Raw genomic sequence first — 26,581 nt, 5'->3', positions numbered from 1 at the left:
TATGAACATCATTATCAAATACCTAGATATAAACACATTGTCAACTTATTACGTACCAATGATTCAACGAGTCTTGTCACAGTGGTTATCTAAGACTTATTGTACACAGATTACAGTATAATTATGTAATCTGTGTACAATAAGTCTTAGTTTTAAATCTTTCTCCTATTTGTAATTTTATTGACCGTTGTGACTCATTCCTGAAAAAATATATTTATATTGTTAACTTATTACTTCCTCCGTTTCGCAATAGATATATCATTTCTTTTTTCACGTTTCCCAACATGTTTCTTTAAACATTAATATCTCTAATTGCGTGTAAGTAAAAATTATAAAAAAAAAAATTGATATTTGGAATCCTCACATTGATAGGAATTTAACAATATCTCACTTGATTATGTTTGTTTCTACATAATGTGAAAGAATAATTGTCAAAATTAGTTAACGAATAGTGTCCAAAAGAGAACGATGTTTCTATTACGGAACGGATGAAGTACTTGGTACTCCAATTATTATTGGAAAGCCGACGTGCACATCAATTGGACAGCTGTATTAATTGGCATATAATTGACACAAAGAAAAACGTGTAGTAGTACGGAGTAACGTAGAAACATTGAAACTGATTGAGAATTTGAGAGAGCTAGAAAGATAAGTTTAGAGTTTAGAGAGAAAGACTGAAAGAGAGAGATGGTGAACATAGTAAGTTGCTACATGTCCATGCTACACAAAATTATGAAGTTAGCAGGGATGCACCCTAAGGAAGTAGAGATCGAGCCCGGAACAGTCATTCATTTCTGGGTTAATAATAATAATGACAACGACGACGACGACAACAACGCGAAGAAGAAGTCGAGGCGGCGGCCGGCTCTAGTTCTAATCCATGGTTTTGCAGGTGATGGTATACTAACATGGCAGTTCCAAGTTTTAGCCCTAAGGAAAAAATATTCCCTTTATATCCCTGACCTTCTCTTCTTTGGTGGGTCCCACACAACAAGCAAAGCCAAGATAACTCCACGATTTCATGCAGATTGTTTTGCAAAAGGGCTAAGGAAATTGGGTGTTGAGGAGAAGTGTGTGGTGGTTGGGTTTAGTTATGGTGGGTTTGTAGGGTTTCAAATGGCTGAACACCACCCGGAATTGGTGGATTCAATGGTGGTTACCGGGTCGGTTTTGGCCTTGTCTGAGTCCATTAGTAGCAAGTCTTTGGAGAGGATAGGGTTTTCTTCTTGGCCGGATTATTTGATGCCTAATTCCGTTGAAGGTGTCAAAGTTCTTCTTGATATTGGTTCTTATAGCTTTCCTTGGATGCCTAAAGTCTTCTATAAACACTACCTAGAGGTATCTAATTGATTCTCTCCTCTCTATACTGAAAGTCTACTTACTCGTACCTTATATTTTATTTATTACACAGTATTTAATGAAACATTTAAACACAAATATTTCACATTAATATGTTTTGAAATATATTAATCGATAAAGTATTGGATTTCAAATAGGATAAATATAAAAATAGAAGGACTACTATGTGTGTTAAGTTTAGAAGAAATGATTTAGAGATCCCTAAGTTGTGATAATTGTCGTCTCTTTTGTGTGAACAATTTTGACTAAAAAACTTGTCTAGTTGTCTTGGAGGTTTAATTTTATCTCAGAGTAGGTGTATCCTTTAGTTATGGTTGGGGCCATTGGGGGATATATATCAAAATTAATCAATCATTATTATCATTTTGCCTAAAGTATGTGTACGGGTAGCCCTACCGGTATGCCGGTAGGACAACCCATAACAGCTGTAACATAGACATATACTCACAAGAAGCACCAAAGGTGCAGTCGGCATCCAGGGTTTACAAACCCAGTCGGCAGTTCTCTGACATCATCTGCCTATCAGAGCCGAAAGGGAGGATCCGGAACCAACGGGTAATAACCCGGGTCCTCCGTACAAATAACCCGTCTATATATACGGACCCCCATCAATGCCAAAGGTAGGCAATTCCAATCCAATCATTCTTATGAGCATTTATTACAGAGCTATCAGCATAATCTGACTTAAGCATCGGAGGGGTAATTCTCGGATCACCCCCGAGGCTAGTTAACGGCTTCACTGTGCAGGATCCAGTCAGCAACCTCAGTCGGGAGTCAGTCATCCTTTTCCTGTTCCGAGTCCGCCGCCGGAACAATTGGCGCTAGAAGGAGGGGACCCCCACTTGTAAGCAGAACCCACAGCCAGGCAAAACAAAAAAAAAAAAAAAAAGAAAAAAAAAAAAAAAGAAATCAATCATAATCATCACCCTTGAAAATGGAGAGTACGCAGTCAGATTCGTACAAGAGAAGCAAAAAGCAGGCCTCGAAAGCAACCCCACAGAGTACGCAGACGACAAAAACAACAACCCCATTGAAACCCACGCTATTCTCGGCAGAACCAATAATAACACCCGTCAATGACCAACCCACCCCCCAGCTAGGGAGCCAGTCGGTCGTCAGCAAAACTACGACTGCAGCAACACCCTTGCATGTTCTGGGATACTCAGTCGAGGACGACGACTCAGAAGGAGAGCCCAAAAGCCCAGCCCAGGACGATACGCAAATGCCGTCTGAACTCGCCGGTCAGTTCTCGGAGGAACAGTTGGCTACAGCAAGAGCGGTGATGGCCGCGTTGTCGGCCTTGAAGCCAGCAAGAAAGGCAAACACAGAACCTGTACCCAGGACAGTCATACACCAGACTGCAGAAACACCAGTCGGCGAAAAACGGAAGAGATTGCCGATAAGAAACCTATTCGGAGAACAGATCCTAGTGCAACAAGAACAACACCCAAATACAAACCAGGCGATTGCTCTCCGCAGTCGGCCGGAACCCATGGTCATCGAAGAGACAAGAGAAGCACCCCAGAGATACGCATCGCGCCGTTACACCATCCAACCTGCAAACTCCCCCCTGTGCGCGGACATTCTGGAGGAACCAATGGAGAAATTGAAGTTCCCACTCTGCAAGTACGACGGATCCACAGATCCGGAGGTCCACTGCAACACATTTGAGCAACATATGATGTTGTATACAGATTCCGACGCCATGTGGTGCAAGATATTTCCCTCAACGCTGCTGGGAGTGGCATCCGGCTGGTATAAGGGACTACCAAAGGGGTCGGTATATAATTACCGACAGTTAGAAACAGAGTTCATGCTACGGTTCATCAGCCGGCAGCAGAGAAAGAAAACGTCGGGAGAGCTGATGGCAGTCACCCAGAGAAGCGGAGAATCCTTAAGAGATTACCTCACCAGATTCAACAACGAGTCCACCAGCATACCAAACTTGCAGCAAGAGATAGCTGTGGTGGCCCTGATGAGAGGAATGAACCACTGCGAGTTCAAAAAATACTTGGGAAGAAAATCCTTCACCGATTTGGGAAGTGCACTGATAAAGGCCCACGAATACATCAAAAGCGACGAGCTGATGACAATCCCAAATCACTATCAGTCGGCACAGACCAGAAATGTCGCACCAAGGCCGGTTCAGCCGGCGCAGCAGAATCAGAACAGGGGGTTCAAAAAGGATGAACAGAGGAATAAAGACCCAAGAGGGAGGGATTACCATAAACAATCAACCAGCATATACCCCACATTCCATGAATACACTCCATTGAACGCCCCAAGAGCCGCAATTTACAATGTCAACAAGAACGAAAACTGGAAGAGGCCTCCACCAATGAGCGACAAACCCCGACCACAGTCGAAGTACTGCGCATTCCATGATGACTGTGGACACTATACGGAAAACTGCAGAGATTTGAAGGATAACATCGAGGATATGATCAGGAGAGGCTATCTGACACAATATAAAGCCCGACAGAACAACAACAACCAACAGAATAGCAATTGGCAAAGCAATAACACAAACAACAGATTACCATCCACCCAAACACCGCTCCGAATAGAGCAGAAAGCACCAGAAACCAGTCGGAATGGGGAGGCTAGAAACAGTGGCCAGAAGGGGCCGACAGTATGGGTCATATCTGGAGGACCGTGCCATGGAGGAACAATCAGTGGAGCCGGCAGAAGTCTGGGCGAACACCGCCACCTGGTAAACTACCACAGCACCATAAAATGGCCGGCAACCCAAGTCATGCCAAATATTTCATTCACCCCAGACGACTGTCGCGGAATTATATACCCTCACGACGATCCACTGGTTTTGGGCCTCGAAATAGCAAACTTCCCAGTGAAACGAATACTGGTGGATGGAGGGAGTTCAGCGAACATTATCTTTTGGGAAGCCTTCGTTCAGCTGAAAATAGACGAGAAAGAACTCACACGAGTCAACTATCCTGTGATAGGATTCTCCGGAGCCACAGTCTTCCCGGAAGGTAGCATCAGGCTACCAGTGCAGATTGGAGAAGGTAGAGCCGCAAGGGACCTAATGGTAGACTTCTTAGTAATCAAAGTGCCTGCTGCATACAACGTAATAGTGGGCCGGCCATTCATCCACGATGCACAAGCAGTGGTATCAACATACCATCTAACTATGATATACATGTCTAACTTTGAGAAGGCTGAAAGAATCCGAGGCAGTCAAGATTCAGCAAGATCATGCTACTTGACGGCATTAAAAACACCAGGCCGACTGACCCCATCCAGGAATATAGCAAGAGAGGCAGCAACGAAAAGACCGGCAAAGGGTCAAGCCCCAAGATTGGGGGGCGAGTCATCTCTTTTGCCCAAGAAGGAGAAAAGGCAGAAAATGGAGTCACCCACAATCGAAAGCATCGAAAAGGGGACTTCTCTACCTAGGGTAGAGGCCGGAGGAAGGTCAGAAGAAGTCGAGCTGGTAGAAGGAGAAACTGGCAGAACAGTAAAATTAGGAACCGACATTGACCCCCAGTTGCGGGTAAACATGATCGGTCTGTTGAGAGAACATGCGGATGTGTTCGCATTTTCCGCAGACGAAATGCCCGGTATAAGCTCGGAGGTAATCGAGCACCGACTGAATGTCGACAGAGCAGTCAGGCCGGTAAAGCAAAAGAAAAGAAACTTCTCAACAGAAAAAAATCAAGCAATACAGGAAGAGGTAGAAAAGTTGTTGGCAGCAGGATTTATTGAACCATGCGACTACCCAGAGTGGTTGGCCAACGTCGTAATGGTTAAGAAGTCAAACGGCTCGTGGAGAATGTGCGTAGATTTCACAAACCTTAATAGAGCATGCCCAAAAGACTGCTACCCACTGCCAAGAATCGACAGGCTAGTCGACTCCACATCTGGCCACGCGCTGCTCAGCTTCCTTGACGCATTCTCCGGGTACCACCAAGTCAGCCTCGCAAAGGCCGACAGGAAAAAAGCAGCATTCATCACTGAGGGGGGAGTATTCTGTTACAAGGCTATGCCGTTTGGGTTAAAGAACGCTGGGGCAACGTACCAAAAACTGGTCGACAGAGTGTTCGCAAACCAAAAAGGCCGCAACATTGAAGTATACGTCGACGACTCCATAGTGAAAAGCAAATTGGAGACCGATCATTTAGATGACCTCAGGGAAACGTTTGAAACTCTGCGCCGTTACCAAATGAAACTAAACCCCAAGAAATGTGTGTTCGGAGTGAAATCGGGGAAATTCTTGGGTTTCCTTGTCAGCGAGAGAGGCATAGACGCAAACCCAGATAAGGAAGAAGCGATACTCAGTCTGCCTCAACCAAAAAGCATCAAAGATGTACAAAGGCTGACAGGAAGAATGGCGGCTCTGACAAGATTTGTTAGCAAATCAGCCGACAGGTCGATTCCATTTTTTAACACTCTTAAGCAGAACGGAAAATTCCGGTGGGGGGAAACCGAGGAAAGGGCCTTCGAGAAGGTAAAAGAACATCTTCGTGCTTTACCGACGATAGCCAGGCCGGAAGAGGGCGACAAGCTACAATTATATGTGTCCGCTTCAGCCCAAACCGTTGCTGCCGTACTAATCAGTGAAAAAGACAAAGTCCAGCAGCCGATATACTTTGTCAGCCACATTTTGAATCCGGCAGAAGCAAGATACTCGCTGATAGAGAAAGTGGCCTATGCAGTCCTGATAGCCGCCAGAAAGCTCAGACCATATTTTGACGCACATACCATACAAATTCTGACGAACTTTCCACTGGAGAAGGCTTTGCAAAAAATGGATACAGCCGGCAGGCTGTTGCGATGGGCAATAGAGCTGTCGGAGTACGATCTTGAGTTTCACCCGCGCAATGCAATAAAAGCACAAGCTTTGGCTGACTTCGTAGTTGAAGCATCCTATCAAGAAGAGGAAACCAAAGCAGAATCCTGGAAAGTATCAGTAGACGGTTCAGCCGCTCAGTCGGGAGCGGGAGCCGGCGTTGTCATGATCTCTCCGACAGGAGATAAGTTCGAATACGCAATCAGATTCACTTTCGCAGCTTCGAACAACGAAGCAGAATATGAAGCAGCCATTGCAGGGGTACAGCTATGCTTGTTGGCAGATGCCAAGAGGATAGTAATGACAACGGATTCTCAGTTGGTGGCAAATCAGTTTTCGGGAGAGTATGAAACAAAAGAGCCGTCAATGCGGCGGTATCAAGAAAAACTGAAGACGCTGACAGCGAAATTAGAAGCTTTTGACATCGAATTGGTCCCCAGAGCGTTGAACACTGCCGCAGACAGCCTAGAAAAACTGGCCAGTTCGAAAACAATCGAGCTCAGTCGATCAGTAATGATAGAAATCATGCACAGAAGGAGTACGGAGGAAAAAGGAAAGGAAATAATGGTCATCACGGCAAACAAAGAGTGGTACGACGATATCTGGGCGTACAAGACGACTGGAGTTCTCCCGGCCGATATCAGGGAGGCAAAGAAAATCAAAAAAGACATATGCTGGTACGTCATATATCAGGGGCAAATCTATAAAAGAGCCTTCAGCCTCCCCCTGCTGCGGTGTTTGACGGCATACGAATCCGCAAGGTTAATCGAAGAAATGCATGAAGGAATATGCGGAAACCATGTAGGAGGAAAAACACTTGCTTTGATCTGCCAAAGACAAGGTTACTACTGGCCAACCATGCTGGAGGACGCACAGAGCTACGTCAAGAAATGCGAAAAATGCCAGCTATTTGCCCCAGTAATACGTATGCCAGCAAACGACTTGATGCCCATTTTGAATCCAATCCCATTCGCCCAGTGGGGAATGGATATCGTGGGACCCTTCACAACAGCCTCAGGAGGCAGGAAGTTCTTGATTGTTGCCGTCGATTACTTCACAAAATGGATTGAGGCAGAGCCGGTAGCAAAAATAACAGCCAACCAGGTACGGAAGTTCATCTGGAAAAACATCATAACAAGATTTGGAATACCGACAGCAATAGTATTCGACCACGGATGCCAGTTCGACTGCGAACCTATACGAGCATTCTTGGCAGACTACCGGATCAAATTCGCATATGCCTCAGTCTGCCACCCGCAGAGCAACGGGCAAGCCGAGGCTGCAAACAAACAAATACTCGTAGCCCTTAAGAAAAAGTTGGATGAGTTCAAGGGCAAGTGGGCAGACACAGTCCCAGAGGTTCTATGGGGTAACAGAACGACGGTTAAAGAAGCAACAGGAGAGAGTCCTTTCAAACTGTGTTTCGGATCAGAAGCAGTCATACCGGCTGAAGTAGCACTACCCACCTTTCGCATCCAGCATTATGAAGAACAGGGAAACGACAGCTTACTCATACACCAGCTTGATTTCCTACTAGAGGTCAGACTGCAGGCGGAAATCAGGTCGGCCGCATACAAAAACAGAATGAGCAGGGCCTACAACAAGCGAGTAAAACATAGGAAGCTGGAGGTAGGCGACCTTATACTCCGCCGGACGGCAGCAACCGGCAAAGCTCAAAAACAAGGAAAACTGACTGCAAATTGGGAAGGGCCCTACCAGATATGGGAAGAAGTGGTAGCTGGATCATACAGACTAATGGAGATGAATGGAACACCGCTGAAGAACTCATGGAACGCAGATACTTTAAGAAAATTCCATGTGTGAAGTTGTATGAAAACATGATGTAGTAGGGCCGACAGTGCCATATTTTGAAATCTAATATATGAGCTACAACTATATTCCAGGTAAACTATACGGCATAAACAAAACGAAATAAAAGGTTGAGCACATTGGCTCAGTCAGCAATGTTGCAAGATACGACAAAACGAAATAAAAGGTTGAGCACATTGGCTCAGTCAGCAATGTTGCAAGATACGACAAAACGAAATAAAAGGTTGAGCACATTGGCTCAGTCAGCAATGTTGCAAGATACGACAAAACGAAATAAAAGGTTGAGCACATTGGCTCAGTCAGCAATGTTGCAAGATACGACAAAACGAAATAAAAGGTTGAGCACATTGGCTCAGTCAGCAATGTTGCAAGATACGACAAAACGACATAAAAGGTTGAGCACATTGGCTCAGTCAGCAATGTGGCAAGATACAACAAAATGAAATCAAAGGTTGAGCACATTGGCTCAGTCAGCAATGATGCAAGATACGGTAAAAGTTAAAATCTAAATTTGAGCACATTGGCTCAGTCAGCAATGATGCAAGATACGGTAAAAATTAAAATCTAAGGGTGAGCACATTGGCTCAGTCAGCAACGAGGCAAAATACGACATAAGCATATGCAAGGGTTGAACACATTGGCCCAGCCGACAAGAGGCAAGATGCAATATATAATAAAATCAAAGGCAAAACGACGCCATTACGTGACAAATTGAATAAAAACAAACGGATAATCCATCAAGTGCATCACATAGATTTTAAACAAATACAGGGACGACAGCCACCACCCAAAAATAACTAAATGCGGAGTGAGTAGCTGCTAAAAGGCACAAACATACGCCTCAGACGGCGCAGCCAAGACGACAATAACGTTCTTGAAACAGTTAACACACGGCAAAAGACAAAGTGCCACAAACAGCTAAAAGGTACCAAAAAAGGAAATTGTTTATAAGTTACATCCGCTAAATGATATTCAAAAGCTACCAACAGACATTAACAAGTATGAGGCCGGAAAAAACTGTTGGAAGAACCACAGGAAGAGCCTGGTGATGACTGCCAAGACCGTCAAGCTGAGTAGTCTGCATCACTCCAGTAAGCAGACTCGGGAATCTCCCTGTCGGGCAGAAGGCGAGGGTCAGCATTCTGAATGACGATGTCTGGGAAGGTCTGGGTCTCCATGCCAGTCGGATCAATATGGCCACCCTCTTCATAGGATCCCTCCACCTTACCCCAGGCATCCTCAGTCAGCGTCAAGGCTTTGACGGCACAACGATGAGCTGCAGTCCACCCACCATTGTAGCGCCCCTTCATCTCCTCGCAGTAGAAGTCAGACTTCATAAATTTCTGCACAGCCTTCAGCGCCACAGCCTTGCGATCATCCTTAGCAGCTTTCTCAGCATCTTAGGCCGCCTGCAGCGCCGCATCCAGCTTGATCTGCAGCTCAGCCGTCTTCTGCTCTTCGGCCGTCAACTTGGCTGGAAGAAGCTCTAGTTCAGCCTTCCTATTGCCTGCGGCAATAACATCCAGCTCAAGTCTCGCAATCTCCTTCCGGCAGTCACCTTCAGTCCTGACCGATTCAGCAAGGTCCGTCTGAAGCTTCTCTTTCTCAGCTTGCGATCGTTTTAAACGACGCTGATAGCTCCGATAGCACTCCACAAGCTCGGTAGCAGATTGCGTCACCTGAGGAAAGTAAAATCGCTCAGAGCCGAAAATAAAAGCAAGTATAAAAAACAAGCAAGTCAAAGATGGAAGTAAAATACCGAGTACAGGTCATGCATCAACTGTGCAGCCGGCGTCTCAATCTCCTGGGGCATACCGTCGGCGGGTGTAACAACTTGGCGCAGAGACCGGTAGCCCAGTGTACCTCCGTCTTTAGGACGGTCAAAAAGGATAGACTCACCCCTCAGAACATCATTCTGCGGCTGCCAGTGCTCTTCAGCATGACCGGGAGCAGCGGCTAGACCGGCAAGAATATCCGGAGATAGCACAACAGTTTTGTCCTCGATGAACCCCCCAGAACGAACTATAACCCCATACTTAGAGGCCGAGCTGGCAGACCGGTTCATGGAAGGGCTATGCCTCGACACAGGCACAGGATGGATCGGATCGCTAATCAAATCGCTCAACACCTGCTTCCGGTTCAATTTGGACAAAAGGTCAGCATCCAAAATCTCAACCGACTGAGCAGGCTGTTCAGCAATCTTCTTTCCAGCGCCAGATGTCTGCAAGGGCTTGTCGACGCTGGCGTAGACGTCTTTCACCTTCTCCTGCGCTGTCTTCGCAGCGTCATTTTTTGACCGTTTGGGAGAACTGGCCTTCGCCTGGCTGGAAGACCTCTTCCGAGTAGCATGTCCCCCCCGACCGGTAGGAAGAGAAGCAAACCTGCCAGTAGTCATTTCGTCTTGGGCTGAGGATGTAGCCTGGTCAGCTGCCGGAACCTTTGTTCGAACAACGCGAGGAACAACACCTCGGTCCACAACGGCAGAAGGAGTCACAAAGCTGGCTGACCGACCACGACAAGCTTTCGCGCAGAAAGTAGAAACAGTGTAATATTTCTCAGCAGGACCCGCCGGACACTGTTCAGCAACCCTCCAATTCTTGTCAAGGCCGAGTGAAGCCTTGTTTAAAAGATGGTGCCCTAAGAAAAATAATATAAATAAATAAATAAATGAACGAGGAAGTCAGAAAAAATTTTTAACAAACGCAACACGACACAACAGAGATCCAAAAAATATAAACAAATACAGCAGATAACGAGTGCAGGCAAACAACTGCATTTACCAAGGGGATGTGTAGGTGCAAGACCGACTGCGCCCAAAGCGGCAGGACTAAGAATATAACCGGCAGGAGGAAGCCAAAAAGCCGGCAAGGTTTTAGGCTTAGACAGCCCAACGTCAACATAGTCAACCAGCAGCCTGTCGTACGCACGTTGCTCTCAGGGCCCAAGGTCGGCTTGGTCAAATTGTTCCATCCTAGGTTTAGGCTGGTAGAATGTACGCCGAAGGGGGTAATCCTCGGGAACAGCCATGAAATAGAAGTGGTCCTTCCAGTCCTTGCAGCTGGAGAGCCGGGGGCTCACAGTCTGACGCTGACTCTTGGTAAAGATCGTCCACCAGCCGGTATCTTTCCCATCACGCTTCAGCCAGTGCAGTTTTTTGAAAAGGTTGAGGGTCAAGGGCCACTGTTTGAATGAAAATAACCAAGTGTACGCAACCAGATTGCGAATAACTATGGGCGATAATTGAACGAGGCCGACATTCCAGGCCCGCAGAACCTTCTCAATGAACGGGTGCAAGGGAAAGCGCAACCCATAGTCGAACATCTTCGTGTATACAACAACATGACCTACGGGACAGTCGGCCACCGTTTGCTCTTCTTTCGGCACAGTCAACTTGTAGCCCTCAGGTAAACCCAAAAAGCGACCACCAACCTCAGAAATGCCGGTTGGCAACGGCCTCTTTTACAAAGTCACTATCTATCTCAGTGGTGAGGGCAGCAGAATCATTAGGGGGAGGGGCCGGAACCAAGAACGCGGCAGCCTCACCTTCGAAATTCACATCGGCGTCCAAGGCCTCTTCTTCAAACACTTGCTGCAAAATCGCAGCATCCTCCTCATCTTCATCAGAGTCGGCAATGGGCGGCGCCCTTAGCCCGGGAGACCCAGACTCAGAAGACTCCAGTATGGAGTCGCCAGGGGTGGAAGGCACATCACCACTAACGGCGGCATCAACCTCACCCGCATCATGGACGGCAGGATCCTTCCCGGCCCGTCGATTACTTGTAGACGGTTCGGCGTCTGACGGCATGACCCTAGAAACATATATATTGCCGATGTTAGTACCGTACTCCCCAAGACCAGAGCCGCCAGGCTGAGTAAATTCCCGATAATCCCGCAAATGGTACCTAACCGAAATCGGATCTACGTCTAATATCGGCTCCCAAGCCGGCACGTTATGCTCATTCGGCCTAAGCTCTCTCTCCATTCGTGCCCGCAGGCCATGTAGCTGTTGTGAGCGAGTAAACTGAGCCGCAGTCATGGGTATAAAAGGGCCGGTAACAGGATTCCCACCCATAAACTCCGCAAAAGGAGGTGGCGTGTTCGATTTTACCCCCCACCCAGCATTCTTAGCATTACTACCGGCCGTATTCCCGTCCATATTTAGTTCTATACCAGAATCGCTACTTGTGTCTGACAGATCTATCACGTTACTAACCCCAACCCTACCAGTCATGTTTTGGCTACCCCCACTCAAAACGCATGCAAGCAAAGAACATAAACACCCGACAAAAAGAGAAAGTAAGACCAGAAACCGTACCTAATTCTGGAAATTCACTCTCAAACAGCTGCAAAGTCCCTCAAACAACCCAACTGAAAGAACAACACGAGAAAATCAGACAGCCAAACCTTAACAAAACAGCAGACAACCTAAAAAAACCAGACTAAGTTCAAAACTTACCAAGAGAGACAACCAAACCCCAACGGAAAAGTACGGCAGGAAGAAACGGACAAAAATTAAGAGGAAAAACAAGAGAGAGAAAGAGAGCAAATTGGCAGCGCGAAAATTGGCAAAGGAAAATAAGAAAGAGCGGAAATGAAGAAAAAAAAAGAAGAAACGGTTATTTAAAAGAACGAAAGGAAGTTGAAACGACAAGAAGCAGATCTGGGCGGTTGAAAATATCACAACTCCCCACACTTGCCGGATGGCCGACACGTGTCCAAAACACTTTTCAAAATCTCCCGCCACGCGCATAAAGAAAAATGAACCGTCACCACGTGTCAGTCAAGGGGGCTAGTCAGCCTAAAAAGTCAAGGGGGCTAGTCAGCCTAAAAAGTCAAGGGGGCTAGTCAGCCTAAAAAGTCAAGGGGCTAGTCAGCCTAATAAAGTCAAGGGGGCTAGTCAGCCTAATAAAGTCAAGGGGGCTAGTCAGCCTAGAAACTCAAGGGGACTAGTCATTCAAAGAAATCAAGGATAACAGTCAGCCAAGAGAATCAAACACAAACATGGGCAGCCGGCATACAAAAAACCTTCCACTTAAAGCAATCAATCCTTGTCCTAATGGGGGCTAGTCGTGACATCAGAACAAGTATTGAGCTAAAAACCGCACTGTAAAACAACCATCTATAGAACAATCACACCCGTGGGGTGTTGATCGTCCCCGAGGGGGCTAGTTGTATAGGGGGCTTACCCCCAGCTTTCGCTTTTTTCTTTTTATCAGAGCAACTACAGACCGTAAAAACCAGATGTAGTCACTCTGAGGGGGCTAGTTGTACGGGTAGCCCTACCGGTATGCCGGTAGGACAACCCATAACAGCTGTAACATAGACATATACTCACAAGAAGCACCAAAGGTGCAGTCGGCATCCAGGGTTTACAAACCCAGTCGGCAGTTCTCTGACATCATCTGCCTATCAGAGCCGAAAGGGAGGATCCGGAACCAACGGGTAATAACCCGGGTCCTCCGTACAAATAACCCGTCTATATATACGGACCCCCATCAATGCCAAAGGTAGGCAATTCCAATCCAATCATTCTTATGAGCATTTATTACAGAGCTATCAGCATAATCTGACTTAAGCATCGGAGGGGTAATTCTCGGATCACCCCCGAGGCTAGTTAACGGCTTCACTGTGCAGGATCCAGTCAGCAACCTCAGTCGGGAGTCAGTCATCCTTTTCCTGTTCCGAGTCCACCGCCGGAACAGTATGTGTAAAACTCCGTTCGTGAATAATCACAAGACTTTTCTATTTCAGTCCTTGAATACTTTGTAATTATATTGCCACACTTCTTTATTTTGGTTATGAGACCACCATTTTATTCATTGTTTCTCTTCCTACTAACCACTTGCATAATTTTTAGTGTTTATCTCTCCGACTAACCACACTTAAACCAGTTCAACAAACAATAATTAAAATATCCACGTACATTAACTCTACGTGCACAATAGACCTGTTCAACGGGCCAGGTTAGGGCCAGGCCGGGCCGAAATAAAATTGGTCGGGCCGGGCTGCACAAAGATTTTAAATGGGCCAGGCCGGGGCAGCCCGTTTTAAAAAGATCAAAAAAACAATGTGAACGTCAATTTGGTTCAATTCAGCCTATATAAGTAAACAATCTTGACTTCAATTCTCTAATTGATTCAAATAAACTCTTCTCATTTATTTATTTTTAAAAAAAAAATCTTATCAAATCCGTTTTTCAAAAAATCCACCCAAAATAAATTATTCTCATCAAATCCTCCGTCTAAATCTAACAAACTTCCATTCTACATTAATTCTTCTGGTACGGATCTCTCTTGTGCCTCTGTATCTGATAACTTGTGATTCCCTATGGTAGATAATAGGACGACAAATCTCTCCCAATTTGCCCGTTTTCTTTGAACTTCAATCCCTATGGAGGCCACAAGAGAAAACCTCTACGCAAAATCTGTCTACCAAGCTTCAAGGAAGCCGGGTTAGAAGATTGCGCTGTCTCTTTTTTTGCCGGGTTAGAAGACTACGCCGCCTCTGTTTTCGCCGGAGACAATGACGAGGTTAATGGTGGATGTATCAGTGATCCTTGGATTGAAAAACCTGCACCATCGGATACGTTGGTGGGGATCGAATCTGAGTTTAGACATCCGGGGAGCTGCGCCACCGTAAAAGGTGGCGGCTTTGATGGAAATGGATAGCCGGCAAGGCGGCAAGTGAGGCAGAAGGGAGGTAAGAGGAGAGAGAGATGAGAAAGTGAGGGTGATAGGATTTTTAAAAAAAAAACACATACCCTTTATAAAACATAACCCCATTTAAGCCCTTTTAGGGCCAAACTGAACCCTTTAATTATCCATTAATAGTTAAGCCCTCTAAAAGCCCAGCCCTTTTATTAAATTAAAGGGTTGAGCCTGTTATCAAACGGGCTGGATCTGGGCTTTTAATGGGCCTCCAGCCCGTTGAACAGGTCTAGTGCACAATAGTTGATTCATTTTCAATCTAATCTAATATATATATAAAGGGGAGTTTTTTTAAGAGTTTTCGGAGCGCCACGTAGGATTTCCACGTCATCGAGTATAATTAGATTATAATTAATTAAATAAATAATCTAAGAGTCTTAATATGACAGAAATGTCAAGCAATAGATAAACATGGACAGATAATCGTATAAATATAAGACTCTTAATATGATAAAGAGATGATAAAAATTATCGTCAAGCAATAGATAAACATGGACACTTGAAACTAATATAAATCCAAATTAAAAGATCAGATTTCATCTTAAATATTTGCCTCAAAAAGATTTTAGATCATATTTCATCTTAAATATTTGCCTCAAAAGGATCGTAGAAGACATTGAAACATCGACCAAGTATAAGTTCCCAAATTTTATCTTAGAACGTTTACATTAGAATTCTACTTGCATTAAACTATATTTTTTCCGGTTATAAATATATGACTTTATATGTTCAACCCATATCTAACTATCAATATAATAATTTCCAAACAAATTCTCAAGTTTTTGTCATCATGGCTGCGTAAATTTATAAAACTATACTCCTCTTTTATTATATTTGATTTTCCTTTTACCTTGTATTTGTACTTGGATTTAACAATTATTTTTCACAAATATTTCAATTATGATTTAAGTACTCCATATGTTTATCACAATTATTATAGATGGATACGAATTATTTTTTAACAAAATTATGTATACCATGTCAATAATTTTGGATTACCGTGCATGGCACGGGTCCTATAATTGTGTCAATGGAGTAGTAATTTTAACACAATTATTATAGATATACTCAATATTATTAATTGATGAAATACAATAAAATTACAAAATAAATAATAAAATATCACAAATTAGTTATGCTGATAACTAAGAACAAAACACAAAGAATTTGCTAATAATGCAATATGCATGCGGAGCAATGGTAGGAGTATAATTTATAACTTTTTCGAAGGAAATGTAATTCCATCAACTAATGGATTACGATTCCACAACCTATATCGTATGTAGTGGTAAATGAAACAATCTATAAAAATACACTAAATAGAATATGAGGCGAAAAAGTAAGGACAGAGTGAGTCTATAGTTATACAAATTATTTATAATTATTCTGTTTAGATCACATGCATAACTAACTCGGGTTTTACCATTATCGAACTAACCATTTTATAACTTGGTTTTTCTATCAGTGACTTATGCATAAACATTTTAAATAAGGACCTATTTTAACTTTCTATTATTGCTATAATTACCTATCTGTATACGATGATATAATAAGATAAATATGTACTTTTCATTACAAACCCGTGCATCGCACGGACTTCAATACTAGTAATTATACAAATTTATATATTTTGTGGGAAACACGAGCTAGCTCATCGATCAAGGAACAAAATGCCCATAAATACATACAAATAAATTTCTGAAGGAAAATGATTTTTCAAACTCGTTCTAACCAGAGCTGTCAAAAACTGACCCGACCTGAAAACCCGACCTGAACCGACCGAACCCGTAACCGACCATGACCCGAAATTACGGTAAAATAGGTAACCCGAAACCCGACCTGTACCCGACCCGAAAAAACCGATAACCGATTTTAACCCGATTTTGTAACACCCGAACCCGAACCCGACACCCGACCCGAAAATGACCGATAACCAAACTGACCCGACCGAACAATGACCCGAACCCGATTCGATACCCGACCCGATGTCAACCCAAAACCGATTGTAACTCGATGAAACCTGCTATTGACCCGACTTGTGACAACCCGCTACCCGATTTACCCGAGTTATCAATGACACGACCAAATATTAACTACATTGATAAATCTATTTTAATTATTTATTGCTAGGTATTGAAAATTTTAACTCTAAAATAAGTTAAACAAAATTTTTTAGAATATAAAATAATTAAAATGTATAGGTTAATTATCACACCCGAGTTTGACCCGTCCTTGAGAGTGACCCGATCTGAATTCTATTTGATCTGATTATTATCTGATCCAAACTAAGACACGAACCCGAAAATAACTGTGTTGCAAACCGACTTAAACCCGACTCGATAAGACCCGAACCCGAAATTATCTGCTACAAACCGACTTAAACCCGACCCGATAAGACCTGAACCCGAAATCAAACCTGACCGAAATGTAACCCGACCCGAACCCGACCTGAACCCGGGATAGGAAAAAACCAGATATGACCCGACCTGAAATCGACCCGACCGATCCCGAACTCAACCCGAATGAAATATTGACCCGACACGACCCGACCTGATCATGACCCGAGACCCGAGATGATCCGACCCAAACCCGACCCGATGATCTGTTTTGACAGCTCTAGTTCTAACCCCAAAAGTCATTAACTTTGACAAGGTGCATGACCGACGGGCTACAACATTGTTATCTTTTATAACATATTAACATGAGATCACCTAATAGACTTCAAAAAGTGCTTAAGGCTAAAACATCAGGTCGTAAAAATAAGTAACAAGTTAACAACTTTCGGCATACGAGAAATCAAGAATTGACAATGGGACACCCAAATCACAAATATATACCGACCCCATATCTTCTTGTTAGGTACAATAGTAATTATGACTTATGAGACATTATTATGAGAACTAAATTTGGTCGAATTTAGCAATGCGTTTTACGGTTTTATTAAAAGTGTAAATTGACAAATTAGACCTTTTATACTGAAAAACTAACTAAATTACATTTATAGGATCTTTACCAAACTAGCTATTTTTAAAATTTTATTTACCAGAACGGCTAGTTTTAAATTGTATTTCCCAAAGCAGCTACTCTTTAGTTTAAAAAAAAGCTACTTTTTTTACTTTAAATTAAAAACCAATAATAAACCGGTTTGGGCTTTTTAAAAACTAATGAACCGGTTTAATTTTTTTTACATAGTGAACCGGTTTGAATTTTTTTAATAGTGAGCCGATTTACGATTTACTTATACTTTTAGCCTCTTAGTAACTTCAGAAGTTTTTATAGGGATTTGTTCGAAAATATTACAAATATAAAGAAATTAGCTGAACCGTTCTTGCGGATATGTTAATTCGACCGCTTAGATACGCGAATGCGTTGTGTTAAACGAATTTGCTTGGCAAACTCGATCAACCAAGAATTTGACATACTCTAAAACCGTGTGCGAGAAAGCACTACAAATTATGCATCAATTAGAGATGGATTTTGAGACGGATACAATAAACGTCTCAAACTTGAGACGGGTTACTAAATTTTCGTCTCTAAATTAAAATTGAGATGGAATTTTATATGGAGTTTCAAAATTTCCGTCTCAAATTTGTAATGGATTTGCAAGAATTCCGTCTCAATTTTTTTTGAGACGCCCTCCATGGTGACGCCCTATTTTCGTCTCAAATCCGTCTCTAAGCATCATTTTGAGACGGATTTGGACTATATAGAAACGAAATTCCTCGTCTCTATAAAATGATTATTTTGTAGTGAAGTGACGTGAAGGAGAAGAGTAGCGCGTGCAATAAAGGCGCCTAACAGTGCAAATTGTTGCGTATATTATTCTACAAGTCGGACCACTATCTTGCTATAGCCAATTGTATTTTTTTTAAAAAAATTACTGTATTTTCTCATTATTAAGTATGAAACAATGAATTGAATTAAAACTAATTAAAATAATTAATTAATAATTAACTTATCAATGGAGCAAGAAATAGGTAGCAATGGTGTAACTTGAGAAGGTGATGCGTCATAACAAGCATGTATAATAAAAATTTGCCCGCCATTGGAGTTGTCAAAAGTAAACGAAATTAAAATATTAAAATGGATGAAAAACCAAACCAGTTTAATTGTTTTTGCCACAAAATGAAAATAGTCATTTTGGTAAATAAATGATAGGTAGTAGCTAGTTTGAGAAATATATTTTAAAAGTAGCTATTTTGATAAAAGATCCTACATTTATTGGCCCACCTTTTAGGATAGGGTTTTTTTTTTTTTGGATAAAACGATAGGTTAATTTTAACCTCGTTACTTTTAATAAAATGGTTAATACATCTTCAGATAACTAGCTAAGCATGCATGTCTCAAAATTAGATACTTGGAGTATTTTATGTACTACGCGCGTACTTACGTAGTACTCCCTTCGTCCCTTAATACTCGCACCGGTTTGATCGGTGCGGAGTTTGAGACATTTGAATTGACTTATTAATTTAATGATGTTACTCCCTCTGTATTTATTTAAGGGATACATTTGCCTTTTCCGGCTGTATTTATTTAAGAGATACACTTGCCATTTTTAGTAACTTATCAACCCCACCATCTAATTGAATAATATATATGCACCCCACTCCTACCCCCACTCCCTAAAATGAGATGATTCCCACTTGTTTTTCTTATTAAAATATCTACTAAACCCCACTTGTTTTATTACTTTATTTCATTCAATTCTTTTTCTTAATACCCGTGTCCGACCAAGTGTATCTCTTAAATAAATACGGAGGGAGTAATTGATAGTGGGGTATTTTTTTAATATTGTTAGTAAAAATGTGTAAGAGGTGGGGAGTGGTAAGTGGAGGATGGAAATTTTTAAATATTTTTTTTGTAAAGAATAGGGGTGTAGGTGGGGTAGTAGGTAAGTGTGAGAAATAATATAATATTGATAAAATTTTCATTTATAGAAGCGGTGCAAGTATTAAGGGACGACCCGAAAAAAAAAGCGGTACGAGTATTAAGGGACGGAGGAAGAATATATGTAATTGTTGTGAACTGTGACGATGGCAGGTCATGTTTGGCAATAGGAAGGAGAGAGTTGAATTATTAGAGGCTCTCGTGGTTAAAGATGAAGACGTCACCAACCATCAATTTAAACAGGTCCGTAATACTATATACTTTGTATTTGATATTTCTTCCGTTTAATACGTACATTATTTTGAATTTTTTTTTTTTTTAATTCTTTTTTTATTTTTATCATGGAGCATTATGTACGGTCTTCACCATATTTTATTACCAATTTTTAAACTATTTTTATTATTTAATTTTTTATTTAGTTGATCTCAATATACAGAGTATATTTTTAAAGTATAAAAGTCAAAATAATACATGTATTATTGTATTTGAAATTAAAAAAATATTAATTTTTGCGATTTTGATTAACCACCATTCTTAATTGGCGATCATCATATAAATAATCCTAGCAAAAATTCCAAAACATTTTTTTATATCGAGCAAAATTATACTACCTCCGTTTCAAAAAGATCTTTACACTTACTATTTGCACGGACTCCGGTGCAATGTTTGACCGTTAATATATCCAATTATTTTTGGCAAAAAATTATAAAAATTTACATTTATAAAATACATTTTGAGACGAATCTAACATTTTGAGACGAATCTAACAAGATATCTCATGATAATTTTTGATAGGATATAATAGGGAGAATTCATGGTCAAAGTTTTGATTTTTGTACACATTTTTCAAAGCGTAAAGATCTTTTTGAAACGAAGGTGGTATGACAATAATGATTGATTAATTTTTTTTTTATCCCCCAACTACATCTAGAGGATACACCTACTATGGGGTAATGAAGACGAAATATTCAATCTAGAGGAAGCTAACAACCTAAAAGGGTACGATCCTTAACTTTTTGTTTACCTTTTTATCTTTTATTCTTTAATAGGATCTCCTACCTCCGATTCATAAATTTTTTTACAGTTTCGGAGTATTATTTGCACAAATATTAATACAAAAGTAAAAAAGTTGATTAGATATAATAAAATATGGATAAAGTAAGATAAATGAGTATAAAGGTAGGTGTGTGTAAGAAAAAATGAATAAAGTAAGGAAAAGTTAATGGAAAATTGTAAATATTGAGGGATAAGAAGGACAAGGTATGTTAAACTCACACACACACAAATATGAGGAGAAAAATATATCCTTGTATTACAATATGTACAACTATTTATACAAAGAATAGGAAACTTAACTTACCAAAACTCCTAAAAACCATAATGGACAACATTAATTCTTACATCAATTTCCTACATCAAGTCTTAGTCAATTCTTAGGTTACATTATGTTACAAGAATTCTAGCTAGTAACTCTAGAATTCATAACACCCCCCCTCAAGATGAAGCATGTAAGTCACGAATGCCCAATTTGCACAACAGAAAAGTAAATTGTTGTTTCCCAAGCGCCTTAGTCAAAATGCCAGCCAATTGATGACCAGTAGGAACGTATGAAGTATTAACATTTCCGTTAACCAACTCATCGCGGATAAAGTGATAATCCACCTCAATATGTTTCGTACGATCATGAAAAACAGGATTCTTAGCAATGTGAATGGCAGACTGACTATCACAAAATAACTGCATCGGCTTGGGATGCAAAACACCAAGAGAGAATAACACTGATTTCAACCACTTAAGCTCACATATAGATACAGCCATAGAACGGTACTCAGCTTCAGCAGATGAACGAGACACGGTAGGTTGTTTCTTTGTCTTCCAAGATATCGGAGAACGCCCCCAAAAAACCAAATAACCAGATAAAGAACGACGAGTTAGCGGACAAGTCGCCCAATCACTATCACAAAATGTCGTAAGAGAAATATGAGGCATAGGGCTTAGTAAAATCCCTTGGCCAGGGCTACCTTTCAAGTAGCGTAAAACACGAGTTGCTGCATCCCAATGTAACACTTGTGGTGCACTTAAAAATTGAGCGAGAGTATGCACTGAATAACTCAATTCAGGGCATGTCACAGACAAATAAACCAGTCATCCTACCAAACGACGACATTGCTCAGGATAAGCAAACGGCTCCCCCTCGGCATAAGCAAGCCTATGATTTTGCTCCATAGGCGTATCGATAGGTTTACAACCTAACATTCCTGCTTCAATTAAAATATCCAAAGTATATTTTCGTTGTGAAAGAAAAATACCTTCTGGACCTCGAGCAACTTCAATGCCCAAAAAATATTTTAACACTCCCAGGTCCTTCATACGGAAACAAGTACTTAAATAATCTTTAAATCTTACTACAGCAGCATGGGAAGAGGCTCCAATTATCAGATCATCAACATACACAAGGACATGCATGAAAATACTACCCTGGATATAGCTGAACAAGGAGAATCGACATAAGATTGTTTAAAACCAAATTCCTTTAAAGCGTTGGATAAATTAGCAAACCATTGTCGTGGAGGTTGTTTGAGACCATACAATGATTTTCCCAACCTGCAAACCTTCCCTGGAGTAGGCGTACTGTATCCTGGAGGAAATTGCATATATACCTCCTCAGTCAACTCACCATGTAGAAATGCATTATGAACATCCATTTGATGCAATTCCCAATTCAAAGAAACAACAACTGCTAGAAAAAGACGTACAGTCCCCATTTTTGCAACTGGAGCAAAAGTTTCATTATAATCCACACCTGGAACCTGCCGATTACCAAATACAACAAGACGCCCCTTTAGACGCTCAACAATGCTCTTATCTGTATATTTTATTTTATAGACCCAACCACTACCAATTGCCTTTTTACCAAGTGGTAAATCTTCAACCGTCCAAGTACCACTATTTTCAAGAGCATCAATTTCTTCCTGCATAGCCTTACGCCAACCGGGATCTTTAACTGCCTCTTTGAAAGAAGTCGGCTCTTTACCTTTTGTAATTGTTGTTAGAAAGCATTTGTGTCTCAATGAAAATTTATTATAATCCACATAACAAGCTATATTAAAAGGTTTACCTGAGGACTTTGATGGAGGAGGGTGAGCCTTAGTCGATGAAGTAGGGTCTATATTTTGTAGCACAACTGTATTGGTAACAAAATCACGAAGTTTCGTTGAAGGAAACTTTTGACGATGACCCCAACCAACATTCTCATTAACTATATTATTTTGTATGCCATCAACATTATCCACGTTTCCAATGGACACTGTGTGTGGATTGATTTGCTGGCTAGCATCCACTATTGCATCATCATCATGTATGCTACCATGCCTAGCATCAACAACAACATCAACATTGCTAGAATCACCCAACCTGCCAGTGCTACCCTCAACTATACTTGGCATACCATAGTTTCCAATAGTTCCACTCCCTTCAACGTCAATGAACTTCGTATCATCCCACAAATAATTTTGATTAAAATACAACTCCCATTGCAATTTTTGTTTATCAGGAAGTGACTCAATGTAAGGAAAAATATTTTCAAAAAATTGGACGACTCACAAAAAATTCATTCGTATCAAGATCATAAAGACGCCAGCCCTTTTTACCAAAAGGAAATCCAACAAAAATATACCGCCTAGATCTTGAGCCGAATTTGTCCTTAACACGTGGCCTATTTGCAGCATAACAAAGACAACCAAAGACACGTATAGAATCATATGAAGGAATTTGGCCAAACAAGCACTCATGAGGGGTTTTACCATTTAATACTTGGGTGGGAGTCCTATTAATAAGGTGAACGGCAGTGAGAACACATTCCCCCCAAAAGTACTTAGGCAATTTTGCTTGAACCGTAGTGCACGAGCAACATTAAGAATGTGCCTATGTTTTCGTTCAACACGACCATTTTGTTGAGCGGTATCTACACAAGAGGTTTGATGCAAAATCCCCTTTTTCTTAAAGAAAGACCCCATACTTAAGAATTCTTGCCCATTATCACTTTTCAAAATCTTAATTCGTTTATCAAATTGAGTTTTTACCATTGCATAAAATTCACGAATTAAATTTCCAACCTCATATTTTCCGCGCATCAAAAATACCCACGTAGCACGGAAAAAATCATCAACAATAGTGAGGAAAAAACGTGCATCGCAACTAGAAAGCACCTTATTAATTAGGTCCCCAAATATCACAATGGATTAACTCAAAAATACCAGATGCTTTATTCAAACTTAACGGAAAAGAGTTTTGGGGTTGTTTGCCCATAAAACAAACCGGACAATTAAAATCACAACCATTAGGCTTTTTACCACTAACTACCCCAGGTAAAGAAGAAATAACTTTCATAGAAGGATGACCTAAACGTCTATGCCATAGCATACTTGCATCTGAAACAACCACTTTATTTGCTTGCGGACGATCACGTGCACAAATTGGCATGAATATATAGACCCCATTAGACTACACCCCCGCTCCAATCAGGTTCCTCAAATTGTGGTCCTGAATAGTACATAGCTTGTTAGTGAGAAGAACAATAAACTTGTGACAGTCTAGTGATTGAGACACCGACAACAAATTACAGGTTAGAGCAGGGACATATAAAACATTCTCCAATAATAAACCATCGCACACCAAAATATTTCCTTCTTTCGTGGCGGTAGTACTTTTGCCGTTAGGCATACCAACAGGTGATGAAATATCACGCAAATTTGTGAATAAAGAGAGATTACCCGACATGTGATTTGAGCATCCTGTATCAATTATCCAATCACTGAAGAAGATGGTTTAGACCGATTGAATGCAACCATGAATTGAGCCCATTGCTCATCAGTCAGTGTTGGTGCACTGCTTCTATCAGCCTCACCAACTTCCTGGGTACTGCCACCACGGGAACTACCAACATTTGCAGTGAAGCCACGACCAGAATTGCGCCCACTACGACCAGAACCACGACTTCCACGGCCTGAGGCAGACCTGCCCCCACGACCACCACGCGAACCACCAACATACCATTCAGGAAATCCAACAAGTTCAAAGCACTTGTCTTTCTCATGACCTGCTCGACCACAATGAGTACATAGCCTACCACCAGAGTCTCCCACAACCTTACCAGATCTAGAATACGCCACACCATTGGTTGCAAACCCCACTGCATCGGGACGGGGGTTTTCTTGAGCCTCCGAAACAGTTTGCTTTCTCTCATCAACAATCACACGAGAATAAGCAACATTGAGAGATGGCAAAGGATCCATCATTAACAAAATGGAAACAACACTCCCAAATTTCTTTGATTCGAGACCAATACAAAATTGATGGAGCATCTCTGTTTCACGAATTTTATGTCCAAAAATAAAATAAAGCAAAGTGTAAAAGAATATTATGAAAAGAACTAAAACAAAAAATATAAAGATCATTTTGAAATGGAGGTAGTGCATAATACCTTGGTCCGGAATTAATTTGTTACTCCATATGTTATACAATGCATGATAAATTTGAACTGATAGAGTAACAACTAAATCCAAACAAAACGAGGTAATAATATGACACGTACGTTTAATTTGTCTGTTAATGAACGGTGCAGAAAATTGGGAGGGAAGACTGAGTTGCGAGTTGTAAAGAAGGCAGGTCATCTAGCTCCATTGGAAAGGCCGTGCGCCTTCACCAAATGCCTCGTCAAAATGCTAGACTCTCTGGCAATTGACAACAAACACGCTTCTGGCTAGCTTGCTACGGACTATAATTAGTTTGCTTTGTGAACTTTGTTATCTAAACTTTCTGTGCATGTCCAAGTATATAGAACCAATTCTTGTTATTCCAATTTCCAAATAATAAGTTGTACAATACATGTTTGCTCATGATCTCATTTTAGGGTAGCAACTAGCAACAGGTTTAACGTGGCCCACGTGGATTATTTTTATGTAGACCAGATTCATTTAACAATTTGTGCTTATTCAAGAGTTGCGATGACATAAACCGTGTAACTGAAAAGGAAACCCAATAATACTACGTAAGCATGAAACAAGTATTTGGCCCGAGCGATGCTTCGAATTACTACTTTTAATATATATAATAGTGTGGTGTATAATACGTAAAAGGTTAAATATGATTTCCTATTAGCATATACGCGCCCTTCAATTTACTATAACATGTCATGTCATCTTTAGTCACCATTTGGATAAGATATGGAGGAAGAAAGTTTTAGAGGAAGTGAGGGATATATTTCATTTTACAAAAATTCTTATTTGAAAGTGGTGCACCAGAGTAAAGTTAAGTCAAAATGTTTAAAAGTTACCTCAGTATAAAATATAATGTAAAAGTAATAAAAAATTTAGCAATAACATTTTTCGCTTTTATAAAAATTATCTCTTCAAGTTCACTAATAATATATAATTAAAAGTAAATATATAACCTTTTTAAATGTCTATTAATTAAAAAACATAATATAAAAGTTAATCAAAACATGTTAAAATTTACCAAAAACTGAGTAAAATTTGTCCTGGTGTACAATATATTTATTGTACACCTAGTACGTGCAAGACCTTTTGTTTTTTTTTATTTGGATACTCTCTCCGTCCCTAAAAGATTATTCCAATTCAATTTTCACGGTCTCTAAAGCACGACATAAAACGTAAAAATATCTATAATTTTACATACGTAAAATTTATAAAAAAATTGATATTCCAAAAATATACGTTGAAACGAATTAATAAGACTCACATGACTTTGTTATTTCTTATAGGAGATAATTTATGGTCAAAGTTTTTAAATTTTGATCCAAAAACTTGCAATGGGACAATCTTTTACTCCGTTAGTACAGGGAAAAAAGAAGAAAAGAATTTAATACATTATGCTAAAACAGACATCAGAAATGACACGTGTCACTTGATAGTGAAACATTTTCCCGCCAAATTTTTTTTATTCATTTATTTGTTTCAATTTTTTT

At 40.9% G+C, this 26,581-nt stretch overlaps 2 protein-coding genes across 4 annotated transcripts; one reads left to right on the top strand and one right to left on the bottom strand.

The window, feature by feature from the left end:
• The first annotated feature begins 600 nt into the window (after nucleotides 1-600).
• On the top strand, nucleotides 601-25,611 carry LOC110803075 (1-acylglycerol-3-phosphate O-acyltransferase). 3 transcript variants are annotated; one of them, XM_022008542.2, is made up of 4 exons: nucleotides 601-1,338; nucleotides 19,750-19,839; nucleotides 20,528-20,595; nucleotides 25,220-25,611. In XM_022008542.2, exons 1-4 carry the CDS (start codon nucleotides 688-690, stop codon nucleotides 25,359-25,361), a joined length of 951 nt encoding a protein of 316 aa, XP_021864234.1. In that variant the 5' UTR covers nucleotides 601-687; the 3' UTR covers nucleotides 25,362-25,611. The 3 variants fall into 3 exon arrangements, with proteins under 3 accessions (XP_021864234.1, XP_021864235.1, XP_056698020.1); XM_022008543.2 differs by lacking the exon at nucleotides 20,528-20,595; XM_056842042.1 differs by lacking the exon at nucleotides 25,220-25,611 and having other exon boundaries at nucleotides 20,528-20,623.
• Nucleotides 8,718-10,667, bottom strand: LOC130471751 (uncharacterized). The gene is made up of 2 exons (XM_056842043.1): nucleotides 9,762-10,667; nucleotides 8,718-9,681 (listed from the first exon to the last, which is right to left on the bottom strand). The coding sequence occupies exons 1-2, from the start codon at nucleotides 10,395-10,397 to the stop codon at nucleotides 9,403-9,405; spliced, it is 915 nt and encodes a 304-aa protein (XP_056698021.1). The 5' UTR covers nucleotides 10,398-10,667; the 3' UTR covers nucleotides 8,718-9,402.
• Nucleotides 25,612-26,581: the final 970 nt, after the last annotated feature.

This window comes from Spinacia oleracea, chromosome 4, assembly GCF_020520425.1.
Source record: "Spinacia oleracea cultivar Varoflay chromosome 4, BTI_SOV_V1, whole genome shotgun sequence".
Lineage (NCBI taxonomy): Eukaryota > Viridiplantae > Streptophyta > Magnoliopsida > Caryophyllales > Amaranthaceae > Spinacia > Spinacia oleracea.
The sequence above is the reverse complement of the archived record's forward strand: the minus strand, read 5'-3'. Positions and strand labels throughout refer to the sequence as shown.